This window comes from Triticum dicoccoides, chromosome 6B, assembly GCF_002162155.2.
Source record: "Triticum dicoccoides isolate Atlit2015 ecotype Zavitan chromosome 6B, WEW_v2.0, whole genome shotgun sequence".
In the NCBI taxonomy this organism is placed as follows: Eukaryota; Viridiplantae; Streptophyta; class Magnoliopsida; order Poales; family Poaceae; genus Triticum; species Triticum dicoccoides.
The window spans coordinates 81,813,222-81,826,487 of NC_041391.1; the positions used below are offsets into that span (position 1 = coordinate 81,813,222).

Consider the following 13,266-nt stretch of genomic DNA (forward strand, 5'->3'; position numbering starts at 1 on the left):
GGTAGGCGGTGCTTCTCGCCGTTGAAGGGGTCCCGCACCAGGATCTGCTTCTGCGATTTGAGGAAGATGAGTACGAGGCCATGGCGGCATCCCAAGGGTATGAAGCAGCCCAGGCCGTCGTCCTCGTCGACGCACGAGGGGAAGCGGCCATCCAGGACACGATTGGGGGGATCCATTGCAGGTTTGAAATTGAAAGGGTTGAAGAAACCGAGGAGAGGAGGGTTGCGGCGGTGGTGGAGAAGGAAGCGGCGGGAGAAGCCCGGGTCAGAGATGAGGCCGAGCCAGCGCTTGGAGACGAGGGAGGCGCGAGGGAGGGAGGACGGATCTGGCGAGAGGCGGAGGAGGATCTCGGAGAGGAGGTTGTCGTCCTCCAGCGGCGGGGCGGCCGCCGGCGAGCGTGGGCGGCGGCTGCTCATGTGGGGAATGGTGGTGGTGGAGTCGAAGCAGCAGCCCACGATGGTCGGGGAGAGAGAGAGAGCCCACGAGAGCTCAAGTAAAAGAAAGCCCACTGCACACAACCAGCATACCCAGATTTTTTTTCTTACTTTTATGATTGATTTTCTTACGCGGTTTCAAATTTATTTATCAACTACTGCACGGAACAACTCCCGTAAAAATGTACACACAACCATTCAATGGCAATCCAAGAAAATTTTAGGGCACCCTACACTGGCATAGCCACGTCATCACAAAATCGACACACGGACAGAAGAAAACTAAAAGGAGCCGCCACTACCGCCATTGTCGTCACCTATCTCATCACGGCTCAGCGATCCTAACTTAAGGACGGACAGACATGGAAGCGCTTTTATATAGTGGTTAGTCTTCCTATCTTCACGCCTTCTTGGTCGAAGAGCCAAGTCTGCGAAGAAGCAAACAAACTTGTGCGAAGGATTTTTTCTTCTCTACCCCACTACGAATGCAACGAGGCCAAGGCATGGCCGCTCGACCACATGCTAGCCATAGATAATTTCAATTTTGAAGAAGAGCTTCGAAGGAAGGATGGCTTGTGTCGATCTGATCCACTGCAACCTGCACAGCCATCCATGGCAGCAACCACCAGCTTCAGCATGGACATAAAGGAGGGCCAAGACTGAACCTGAGATATCCTGAAGCAACTGACGGTAAAACGTGCATCAACAACCGAATTTGTCATCTGTTGTTATTGTTCATGATGCATTATCCCATTTGGATCTTAAATTTTGTACTTAGTACACTAGTATCCTAGCTACAGCCGAATTCGCCTTGTTTTGCTTTTGCCCATTGTTCACTCTGCAATCGTGCAGCAGCGACAGTATCTTCATTTCATTTCGGTTGGTTTATTTCTAGCAAGGACTCGAGAGGCCGGTTTCTAAGTCAAGGATCCGAATAAAGCCTACTAGAAAGAGTTCAAGTTACTCATAGATTTGAAATTACTAATTTTATTGGCTGGTAATGAAGGTACAGATTGAGAAGTACAGTACATCTCTGGATGCCCCATCTGTCAATTGACAAAAATCTGAACATGTCAAACCCCCTTCCTGAAATGGCCCGGGCACACATTGGTACGTAATTGGCACACTTCATATGCCCACTTCACATGTCAAAATCCAGAGGGTTTACCAAATTCTCAAGGGAAACAAGTTATCCTGGTAGGGGTGGATGAACTGACCAAATATGCCCACTTCATTCATCCCCATGTCCCATCTTTACACTGTCCTTCAAGTTGTTCAACTGTTCAGTGACCATGTTTTCAAACTACATGGCCAATGCCCATTGCCATCAAGAACTATTCAAAACTCTCCAAGTGAACATCAGGTTCAGCACTGCTCACCACCCGGAAACATATTGGCAAACAGAGCATGTGAACTGTTGATATCTTCACATTATGGTTCTCCAAAAACCAAAGACCTGGATGAAGTGGCTTTCTCTCACTGAATATTGGCTTCATAGTTCATACCACTGCTGTCTCGGGTGTAATCCCTTTGAGGCATTCTTTCATTGGTGAAGTAGCTCCCATGAATCTCTGATGCTCGAGCCAATTTAGCAGACAGAAACCAGCTTATCTGAACTTAAAGAGAATTTGCCGCAAACTCAAACCGGGTGAAATATTTTGCTGACGGAACTGGCATATCAAATTCAACCTTACTCAGCTGCCTATCTTTTATCCTTGCCAAGAGGCGCTGGAGGCAGTTCTTTTGACAACTCTTCAGCACAAAGGTTATGAACGTGAGCTTCAAGCACCCAGGAGGAAGACATAGGGCTGAGCAGTTCAAGATGCTGAATCTTCCCTTAATGGAGGACGCCTATTCTTGGATGATAACAATGAATAAATGACACCTGCAGTATGACGACAGCTTGCTACATAGGAACATTATCATCTCATGGTACAGGTACAACAACAAGAGTCACCGTCAAGCTTAAGGCCATCAAGTCATCAACCATGGCGCCTCAAACTATTAGCTGGTCGGAAGGGAGAAGTTACCCCAAATTATGATTCAGCTCGCTCCATGTTGTATATCGGGTAAAATAAAATATACCTACTAAAAGATGTTTTATCAAATCATAACCATCACATAAAATGCCACCACACAAACATCCAGAAATAGGACGCTAGAACAATATTGATATATGTTGAAAAGATCATCAAGTAGCAAACAAAACAATTTATATGGCACTACTTTAAATTGTTTAGCTTAACACAAAAGGATGTGAGCGCCATTCAATCAACCAATTATAAGTAATATCCTGGTTTTTCACACACACAATGTATATGCATATGCTGTTACCTGCAACATAGACACTCTTAAATGGATAATAGATATGGGATTTTACAACTTCCTTGAACTGCAGTGACTCAAGCTGAAGCATGAAGAAGCCAGCAGGTGTCCGTATGAACAACACATTATTGTACTCGGCAAACCCTCGTATCATTAGGGGTGGCCCTCTCGTCTTCTTCTTTGGATTCATGGGAAGTAGCTTATCTAGTTCAATAGTTCTTCCCAGCACCCACGAAGCAACGCCATCAGAATCAGTCTCCGTCTTCCATAACTGGGCACTAAAATTTGACAGAAAGAGAATGCCAAGGCCACCACCCTCTGCCCGCATAACTTGGAATCGGCTAATACAATTATTGGCAATATCCATGGGCACCGGTATCACAGCTAGAATCTGCCTCTCCAAATCAAACTGAAGGATGACATCCAATGTGTAAGTTTCTGCCGATGTATCAGTGAGCAACCAGTAAAGCGAATGCCCAACCAGCACACTAATAGTATACCACATTCCAAAAGTGGTGGAAAATTCGTCCATAGAACTCGAAGACATGGGTGGAAGCGGTGTCGACATGAGATTGCCCCATATGCCGATGTCGGATGAGTAGACGCGGGCAATTGCCCGTGTATGCTGCTGGTTGTTTGTCTCTGTGCCTACCAATACCACCTGGAAGTGTTGGATGTCTCCAGCAGCGCGAAACACTGCCCCACTGATCAGGGTCTCCTCCACATCGAACTCCGGGGGAACGGGTAGGCAGTGTTTGTCGCCGTTGAAGGGGTCCCGCACATGGATCTGCTTCTCCGAAGTCTCCGATTCGTGGAAGATGAGTACGAGGCCATGGCGGCATCCGAAGGGTATGAAGCAGCCATAGCCGTCATCGTCAGTGTGCTCGTAGGAGAAGCGAACTTTTGGGACACGATTGGGGGGATCCATAGGTTCGAAGTACGAGCTCTCGAAGAAACCGAGGAGAGGAGGGTTGCGGCGGTGGTGGAGGCGGAAGCGGCGGGAGAAGCCGGGGTCGGAGACGAGGCCGAGCCAGCGCTTGGAGACAAGGGAGGCGCGAGGGAGGGATGACGGATCTGGGGGGAGACGGAGGAGGATCTCAGAGAGCAGGTTGTCGTCCTCCAGCGGTGGCGCCGCCGCCGGCGAGCGTGGGCGGCGGCGGCGGCTACTCATCTCGCCCTCGTCACAGCTCATAGGGAAAGTGGTGGGGTCGAATATGCAGCCCACGATGTGGAGTGACACCGAAGAGAAGACAGACGTGGGCTGCTGCACTGAAGCCCACAACTCATTTTTGCTTTCGGCAGAGAGAGAACCCACGCGATAAAGTAAAAGAAAGCCCAGCACACACAACCATCATATGTTCCCCTCAAAAAAAAAACATAACCAGCATATGCAGATTTTTTTCACGCTAAAAAGACGCAGATTTTGTGTGTGCGTTTTTTTATCTAAATCTAAGCCGTAAAATTTGTACTCCCCATAACAAAAATGATGGAATGAAGAGAGTAAACAGAACCAACACAAATACAAGGTTCAACGGTGAGACAAGCTAGATCACCGCATCATAGACTAGCACGGCCATGACATCACTAAGTCGAATAGACCGAAAGAAGAACACTCAAAGAAGCCACCACTAAGCCATCATCCTCGCCCACCGCATTGTGGTCTAGGGACTCTAACTTCACAACAGAGAGACACGGATGAGACTCATGCCAAACCATGCCCACTCGACTACAAGCCAACCGTTCATAAATTTTAACAATGGACATCGAAGGAAACATGTGAAGGCTTCCGACGGGTCCAAGGTATTCACCCAAAGACCAATGCTTGGAGCACCACCCACAAAACCTCCCCGCACAATCCAAACTTCGAAGACCATGCCCACAAGGCCAACAACCCCTAATTCGTCTTTGATTGTCAGGCTTATTGACTCCCCTCCCTCGCGAATGTGCGCCGCCACCATGAAGAAGAACCACCTTCTCCACTATCACATTCACAATCACGAGGCAATGGACAAAAGTGCAAATCATGAGAACCAGAAAAACAAGACGAACTCTATACCATGGGCCTGCCACCAAAAAATGTGTCTATCCACAAGATAAAAGCACCACTAGCTTTCTCACAGTGATTGTGGTGAACACGCCAAGATTGCAGTGGAATTAGAAAATACTCCCTCCAACCATAAATATAAGATGTTTTGGATATTCAATATAAACTATATAGAAACTAAAATGAGTGAACATAAATCCAATTCAGAAAAAATAGAACATCTTATATTTGTGAACGGGAAAGTAATTAATATGTATGACACCGGACGTCTATGCTAGAGAAATACTCCTACAAATCAATAATGGCCGTGTGCGTGTAGAGACGTAAGATTGTGTACCGACCTGTGAATCATAGACCACCCCGCGCCATTGTAAAAAAAAAAACCTTGTTCTTAATTAATAGAAATTATTATAAAATAAATACTACTCCCCCTTCGATCCATATGACTTGTAGCTCACTTAGCACCAAGTATTGTGAAACCAAGTGAGTATCCATGCATGATCGATTCACAAAGTGAACATTTGGTGAGAAAATAGTACTCTACATCTCAGGAAGAAAAAACACAAGGCATTTACAGATTAATGTGAGATGTATACTCATACTTTGATAATATGCAAACGTGAGCCAGTGCAGAATAGATGTGGAAATCCACCAACAATAACCGAAGTCGACCTCCCCCCTCCCCCCTCCCGATAGCTCTCGCGACCGCGTCGCCCCCGTGGGCGACCGGTCGCGCCCCGGTCCCTCTTCCCCCAACACCCCCTCACCCCTTCCTCCCTGCCGCCATCGTTGGTGCCCGTCGCTAGGCCTGGCCCGGACGACGCTGGCGGCGGCGGCCCCCCGGCCTTTCCCCTCTCGGGTGCTCTCCGGCGCGGGGCGGAGTGGCTCCACGGGGTGTTCCTCGGCGGTGGAGGTCTGGCGTGGCCACGGGGCATCCTGGCGCGACGCGGGAGATCAGCTAGACGGTGGGGTGGCGCGGCGGCGCGGCTTGGCGGCACCCGCTCGGCCCAGATCGGGGCCCTTTGGGCCCCATCTAGGTCTGGGCGGGCCGACGGTGGGGCGGGTCTGCGTCGCGACTTTTGGGAGGCGGGGGAGCGACATTGGTCAGTGGGGTGCTGGCGGCGTTGTTGCCGCCCTGGTGCACCGTGGCCGGCGGGGCTTAGCGGGCCTGATTCAGGCCTGTCCGGGCCAGGGGGTGGCCTGGTATGCCCTGCTACCGCGTCCGGACGGCGACCGCGACAGTGCCGGGCCTCCCGCACGACGGTGGTGGAGGTGGTTCCCTCCCATGTGGCTACGGTGCTGCTCCTCCCGTCGCCAGGCGCTTCTCTCCTAGTCCTCTTGTCCTCGTGGTGGTGATCTCAGTGAGGCGGCGTGGGTGGCGTCGTGACCGTGATGGCGCATGTTGGTGGGCGGCGAGTTGGCTGGTTGGCTCTGGTCCGGTTGGGCGGTGTGGTATGGAGTACGGGAGAAATCCTTGCCGGGTCTTCTGGCTCCGATGTGGCGACGCCTGAGGGTGTCGCCAGTCCTTCCTGGAGGGTGTCGGTGGTATCCATTCCCTACTCCCCTCCGCGTGCCGGGGGAAACCCTAGGACTCGTCCGGGTAGCATCGTCGGCGGCGGCGCATTCTTTCTTGGAGGTGCTCCTTGGTATGCGGCAGATTGGAGCCTTGTATCGTGATGGGTCGATTCTGGAGGGCAAAGACTGAAGCTGAGATATTCCGAAGCAACTCAGGGTGAAACGCGCATCTGACAGCCGAATTCATCTTCTGTTGCTATTGTTCTTGGGTCCGAAATTCTGTATCTAGCAACAGCCAAATCGTCTTGTCTTGTTTTCGTCCATTGTTCAATCTGCAACGTTGCAGCGGCGACAGTATCTTCATTTCATTTCCGTTGATTTATCTCTAACAAAGACTTGACGGGCCGGTTTCAAAGTGGCAAACATGGGAATCCATGGTCTGAAAGAAGCCTACTAGACAGAATGACAGAATTCAAGTTACTCGTCGATCAAAATGATAGGATTTTAGCATGCAGTTAATGTAACTTTGTACTAAATCAAGGACACATATTTTTTGAGACGAAGGGAGTAGATGGCAACACCACAAGATTGTCCACTCGAACTCTTCAATACAACGGCAAATTACCTTATGATTAACAGAAACTCACAACAGTAATAGGTAAAGTCCTTGTCGAATCGACCAAACACAAAGCTCAGTTTGTGGTCCATCAACCACACACACACACACACACACACGCTAGGTTGTATGGTTGATGCACACGACAGGCACAAACAACCCTTTTATTACAAACCAACAGAGGCCAGCCAGCCAGCCAGCTTGATCGTGAACACCACATCTAGCTGGAGCTGGACAAACCAAGCAAGCAAGCAACCCAGTGCTGCTTGCTTGGTTGACACACCAATCCATAAGATACCCACATCAGGCATAGCTTGGCTGAAGAAAGCGCGCCGCAGATGGAGCTTGTAACAAACGCACCGCCAATGTGAAACACACTTGAGAGGATTTTTGTTCTTGTTGCAAAACACACTTTCAGAGAGTTGCGAATGAGGTCACAACTTAATTGTAACTCCAATTTAATAGACTGATGGATGGTCCATGCAGGCCGACGTCCTTTGCGTCCAGATTACTAGGAAATGAAGAACGGAAATGGAAGACATTAGTAACACAGTACATCAAGAATACTTGCTCCCCCTATTTTTATGAATAGGAGAAATTAAATACATGTCCGAATGAACCGCACCTCAGAACGGATACCCTCGGGAGGGTCACCTTGTAGTAAGCCGAGTGGCGTGTCTCGAAGAACGCCGGCTCATGGTTGCCCTCAGAGCGGTCCCACTCGAGCCTGTCCCACCAGTCCTTCTCGCAGTCCACCAGTGGCTTGGGACCTTGGCGTGACACGGCCGGTAGGCGTCTTAGAGCCCAGCAGTCCCTGAGGCTGATCGTCTCCAACGCAGGTGCGGTCAACCTGGCCTTGCATATCTGCTTGAGCTTGTGCAGATGGTATAGCTTGATGTGCTTTAGCTTACTGAATGTGACACCAGATGCTATATCTTGAGGGCACTTGTCGTTCAGTGGGAAAATATGTTGGAGGTTACCACAATATGCAATCTGAATGGTCTCCAAGTTTGGCAATGTGAAGGAAATGGGAAGGACGTCTCCAGCCTAGGACAGTTGTGCAGGTATATGTGTTGTAGCACTACAAACTGATGCCAGTGATACTCACTGCATGTACCCCAGATGCAATAGGCCACTGCGAGATCAGATGCAGAAAATATCTTTATTGAACTAAAGCTACTATACCCACCCCATTTAGGGAACGCAGTGTGCAGCTTGGGGCACCTCTCAATATGACTCCATTCTAGATGGGCCCAATATTTGCCTGCCGCTGAAAGGATGGTTGTGACTGAGATATTGTCATGCACATGCAATGATTCAACTTTATACTCCATGAAACCTCTGAAAGCTTCGTTGTCATTCATACTGTCTAAATGGTGGCTTCCTTCACCTATCTCGATATGAACACCCAAAGGATAAAGTTGTCGGTGGTCCCACAACAAGGCCGAGCAAGTTACAATATCCCTGTTAAGGACAATATCGTTGCATGGTAAGAAGGTCCCCGTTGCAACCAAACCCTCTGAGCTAGGCCCAATCTCCTTGATCCCTCTGGTGACATTTACTTGGCTTTGGTGTGTAGAAGAGATATGGAGGTACACTTTGGTGTTACTCGGAATAATCCGATAGAGTCCATTTATGGTGGACCAAATGAACCTTCCATCTGGAAAAGCCATAACTACCTCATAGGCAGAGAACATCTGTTCTCCAGAGTAAATAGCTGATGCAATCTTCCCCCGAGTGTCTACATGCAGAACTCCCAATGAACGGTTTCTTTTAGTCCAGGTTAGGCTACGGAGTTGCTCACAGCCCACAAGGAATATCTTCTTGAGCTGCGGGATATCCATTGCACTGAGGTCAAGTGATTTAACGGCTGTGCCAGAGAGGTCCATCTCCTCAAGATTGGGCAATGCATGCAAGAACATGTGCAATCGAGCACAGCCCTTTAGCGAGATCCTTCTCACCCGGGCTTCTTGAACTAAAGCAGTGCGAGACTTGGGCCGTAGTTTCTCTTTTGGTAGCTGTATAGGATGTGTCCACTTCTCTGCTGGGCCATAACCATCGAAGCTAAAACTCTCGAGCAGTGGAGGGGCTCCTTCGAGTGCAACATGCTCCAAGCTGGAACAACCATCAAGAACAAGCATCTTCAAATTTCCTGCTGATGACATTGCAGGCAGGGATTCCATATGAATGTTACCCGACAAGTCAAGGAGTTCCAGATTCATCATATCAACGGAACAACAAGTGTCCACTGTGATCACGTCTGAGGATTAGGTTACGCGAAGCTTGTGAAGATTCTGCAGCTTTCTCCATGCATGACTTAATTATGGTCCTCCATGAGACACCCTTGGTATTTACCTCCATGAGATTGGTCATCATCTCTATCATTTCTGCCAACAAGACAAAATCTGTGAAGCGTATGTCAAGAACCAATAGGTTCAGTAAACATAGCCCTCCTCCTTGCTCCTTCCCTGAGTTTGTGCAATGATCAAGCCAAAGGAATATTAGGCTGTGGCAGCATCGGAAAGGAGGGGATGCAAAATCAAAGTTGCACCTGCAGAGTTTTAGCACGCGGAGGTTGCTGGCCAGTTTAAACAGATCATTGATGGGCATTAAATGGCCAAGGTTTAACTCCTCCACGATTGCCCTCTGCATAGCTCTTCTATTTTTCCATAGAGAGCAATCTACATGGATAATTTTTCCGAATTGCTCCCTCGTGTCAGGATCACTTCTTCCGGATTTCAGGAGTTCAGCTGTAGCTCTAAGAACAGCAGAGGCTCCTACACCATTGCCGAACCAGCCACCAAAGAAGAATGATTTAGTTCTACGAGTGTACTCTAAGTGCAACAGAAAATCAAGCAGCTTTCCGGGGCGTCATCAAGACCGTCTGCATACTGTAGTAATGAACAATTGTCAGACATGACGATGAATCCAGTCTGGAAGTTTAAGAATAAACTGAAGTAATCTATAAATGCTCAAAATAACTGATTTGTATATACCGATAGAGTGTGTGTGTGCTGTGTGTAGCTTAGAAAGAAAGAAAAGCGGGGCAAAAGCCTTTTTCGGCGAAAGAAAGAAAAGAAGAAAACAGGTGCACTTTGGTAATGCTAGATGTTAGGTGCCAGATTGTTGCAGTGTGGCCGATTACCAGCATGGTACACACATATGAACAAATCAAGTTTGAACAAACTATTACCTCCATCCCAAAATTCTTGTCTCAGATTTGTCTAGATACAGATGTATCTAGTCACGTTTTAGTGTCAGATACATCCATATCTAGACAAATCCAAGACAAGAATTTTGGGACGGAGGGAGTATTATATAAGAGAAAAATAACTCCCAGTCCACGAGGTTAGCAAAGGAGAGAGGTACTGACCAGTCTGTCTGGACGAACCATTTTGATCTTCTCCAAAGAAAGTAGTAGCCGATACTACTACCAGCAGCAGAAGAAAACTATGATGGTTGGGCATACATATCTAACCCATCGCCTGCAGATTACATTACTAGCTACTCGGCTCCACACAAATGTTTCTGATATCTAACACCACAAAAACAGAAGCAGCAGCATCAATTATATATATGCGTGCCTATTCATATGCACAGAGAAATATGTTACCTGGTATAGTGGTGGTGTCCTCTTGCTCGAAATTGAAGAAGATTTGATGCCGTGGCAGCAGAGCTCTGGCTTTGGGAGTAGCTGTGAATGCTATGGCAGGTCGACAGATAGATGAGGCTGAGAGCTACATACGTTGCTTTGCTTTGCTTTCTCTCCCCAGATTAAAGCATCTCTCCATGGTTCCTTGCTTGCATGTTACTGATGCACTTTGTCAGCTTTTCCTTTTTTTATTCCTTCTTCTTTGCTTCTTTTTCTTTATGTAGTAGTATAGATAGATGCAAAAGGACTGGTAACAACTTGTACAATATCGTTCTGTTTCCTTAAGGATTAGCTTAACTAGAGGTAAAAACAAAAGTTACAAGATGGTCACTGATAGAAAAAAATTAGGCCCCTACTTTCTCCCATTTTGATTTGTTGCTGCCTATGCCTGCTCTCAGGAAGGGACACACATGGCTGGGCAAGTGCTTTCAATACTTACTATTTTTCTTCAGAAATAGTATAAAAAAGTCTATTGTGAAATGGAGCAACTACCAGTGAACAACAATTCATATAGCAATTTGGTGCAAACTATTATATCTCAGGATACAAAAGCTTTAGGTATCTACAAACTAATGTGACTTTTTTTGCAAACAAAATATAATGTGAGCTATTCGCTCATATTTTGATATGCAAATGTAGTTAAGGCAACAGGCTAAAAATGATGTACTATCAAATAGGAGTACGCACAATCTTAAAAAACATGGCATATTTTTATATGTCCATCAGTACTGATCAGAAAATGGAAAGCAAGACTAGACTAAACTTGTTGTTTTTCCTGCTCAAAAGTAACTGACAGTAACATGCAACGGTACAGACGAACTCGAGTGACAAAGATCATCAGAGTACCATGAGAAGCATCAAAACTTAATATGCTCCAACATTACAACAAAATATTAGCTACCACCAACTCAAAAGCCGGATGTATCTCCAAGCACTTCTGCTTTTGCAGCAGTGTTCACATGAACTCCAGAGTTCAGAATGAATACCAGGCAGATGTTTGTGCACCTACTGCACGTTGATAAAATATCCAGCCTTTTATCAGGACTAGTAAGGAAATAAACAATGATCTGAGTTATGACCTGATGTACTCTGTTTCTGCTGCATTTGCAATTTTGCATGCTTGCATTTCAGTCACCGCATCCCAAGGTAAAAGAAAAAGAAAAGTGGTACCAGGCAGGCAAGCAGTTGCAGTTGCAGTTCAACATTCAGCATTCATTAGCAAGGGCCAGATAAAAGTTCAACATGACATAATAGATGCGGATTAGCGTATTACGCGGTTAAATTCCTACAAGCCCATGCACAGTTAACCAGTGTGTGCTATGTAGTCCCAAGAGGGAGCAAACCACAGAAACACCCAACAAGCCATTTCTGCATCTCATTCTCAGCAACACGGAATGGAAGAACCTACCTCCCCCACAAGCCATCTCTGCACTCTTGATAATACCTGCAGAGTAATAATCAATGTCGACGATGGTCAACAAGTTTGTACTCTTAGTATCCCACAGTTTTCGTATGATTTAAACATACTAACATTAGCTTCTGCTACTAATTAAGAAAGGAAGAGAAAGACCAAGTCCTTCCACAGTAGGCCTAGTTTCACCTTCAAGAGAGTAATTAGCAAGATCCACCAAAGAGACGGAATTACAGGCTTTATTGGCCGCCGCATGAAAGGATTTCAAGTTTACATCTCCAAAGCGGACTCAGCTGATAGTGCAACTATATTTCCAGTAGAGCTTAATGTGATTTTTTTAATGACTCCTCTAAAGTTGCTTTTTACGACTATGTTCCAATTTGTAATAAGCAACGAGAGGCGGGAAAGATTTCTGCTCCAGATTTGAAAGGCTCTTCTAATGTTTTAGAAATTATAAGAGATGTGCCTCTGCCGTCAAAGTCTTTGCAAGGGAGACTCCGAGCTTGTTGGAATACCTCTATGAAGCCGGGGTGGTCTGAATGGACAGAAGAGAAGGGATGTATCCAAGGTGAATTCTGAAATAGGTTTAACAGTGGTATTAGGGAAGACCATAGTCCAGCTAGCCAAGGTCAAAAATAAATATATTCATATTTATCTATTGTTTGTGAGAAAAACAACATAGAACCTTCACACAGTATAAGGTAAACAGTTCTCATTTTGGATTTAAATCTCATATGTATAATTCAGTTACAAATCAAGGGTGAAAAATTATAATGAGAATATTATAAGTTCAATACTATCTCGAACTTGTACTTGTAAGATTTATTTTAATGTTTGGCATGTTTTCAATATCACATAATCAGTTTGGACGCCCAAAAATAAATTATAGAGATGTTGAAAATAATCAGATATATCAAGTAAGATCACTAAAATCTATTTCCTTCAGAAGACTATTGCATTTTGTTAGACATTGCGGTCATGCTTTTATGAAAATTAAAATCCAGCATGGTATTATTTGTTTCTTTATCTATCAAGTGGCAGCTGACTACACTCGCCTTTAATCGGTATTGGATAAAAACCTCGATGAATGTGGACCCTTCGATCATACAATTGACAGTCCATAACTCGAGAAAATATCAACATCTAAAAAAACACTAGAAAGAGATAATATAAGTGAGTTAGAATGACAAACAAAAATACGCTGATAAAATATTTAGGCAAACTGCCTACAAGGCTAAGATTGTACAATAATTGCAACCGAGCACTAGG

General features: G+C 46.1%; 2 protein-coding genes across 2 annotated transcripts; both read right to left on the reverse strand.

The window, feature by feature from the left end:
• Positions 1-2,670: 2,670 nt before the first annotated feature.
• Positions 2,671-3,930, reverse strand: LOC119320792. The gene has a single exon (XM_037594737.1). The coding sequence runs from the start codon at positions 3,928-3,930 to the stop codon at positions 2,671-2,673; it is 1,260 nt and encodes a 419-aa protein (XP_037450634.1).
• Positions 3,931-6,966: 3,036 nt separating this feature from the next.
• LOC119322187 lies at positions 6,967-9,814 on the reverse strand. The gene is made up of 2 exons (XM_037595683.1): positions 7,560-9,814; positions 6,967-7,445 (listed from the first exon to the last, which is right to left on the reverse strand). The coding sequence occupies exon 1, from the start codon at positions 9,157-9,159 to the stop codon at positions 7,888-7,890; it is 1,272 nt and encodes a 423-aa protein (XP_037451580.1). The 5' UTR covers positions 9,160-9,814; the 3' UTR covers positions 6,967-7,445; positions 7,560-7,887.
• Positions 9,815-13,266: the final 3,452 nt, after the last annotated feature.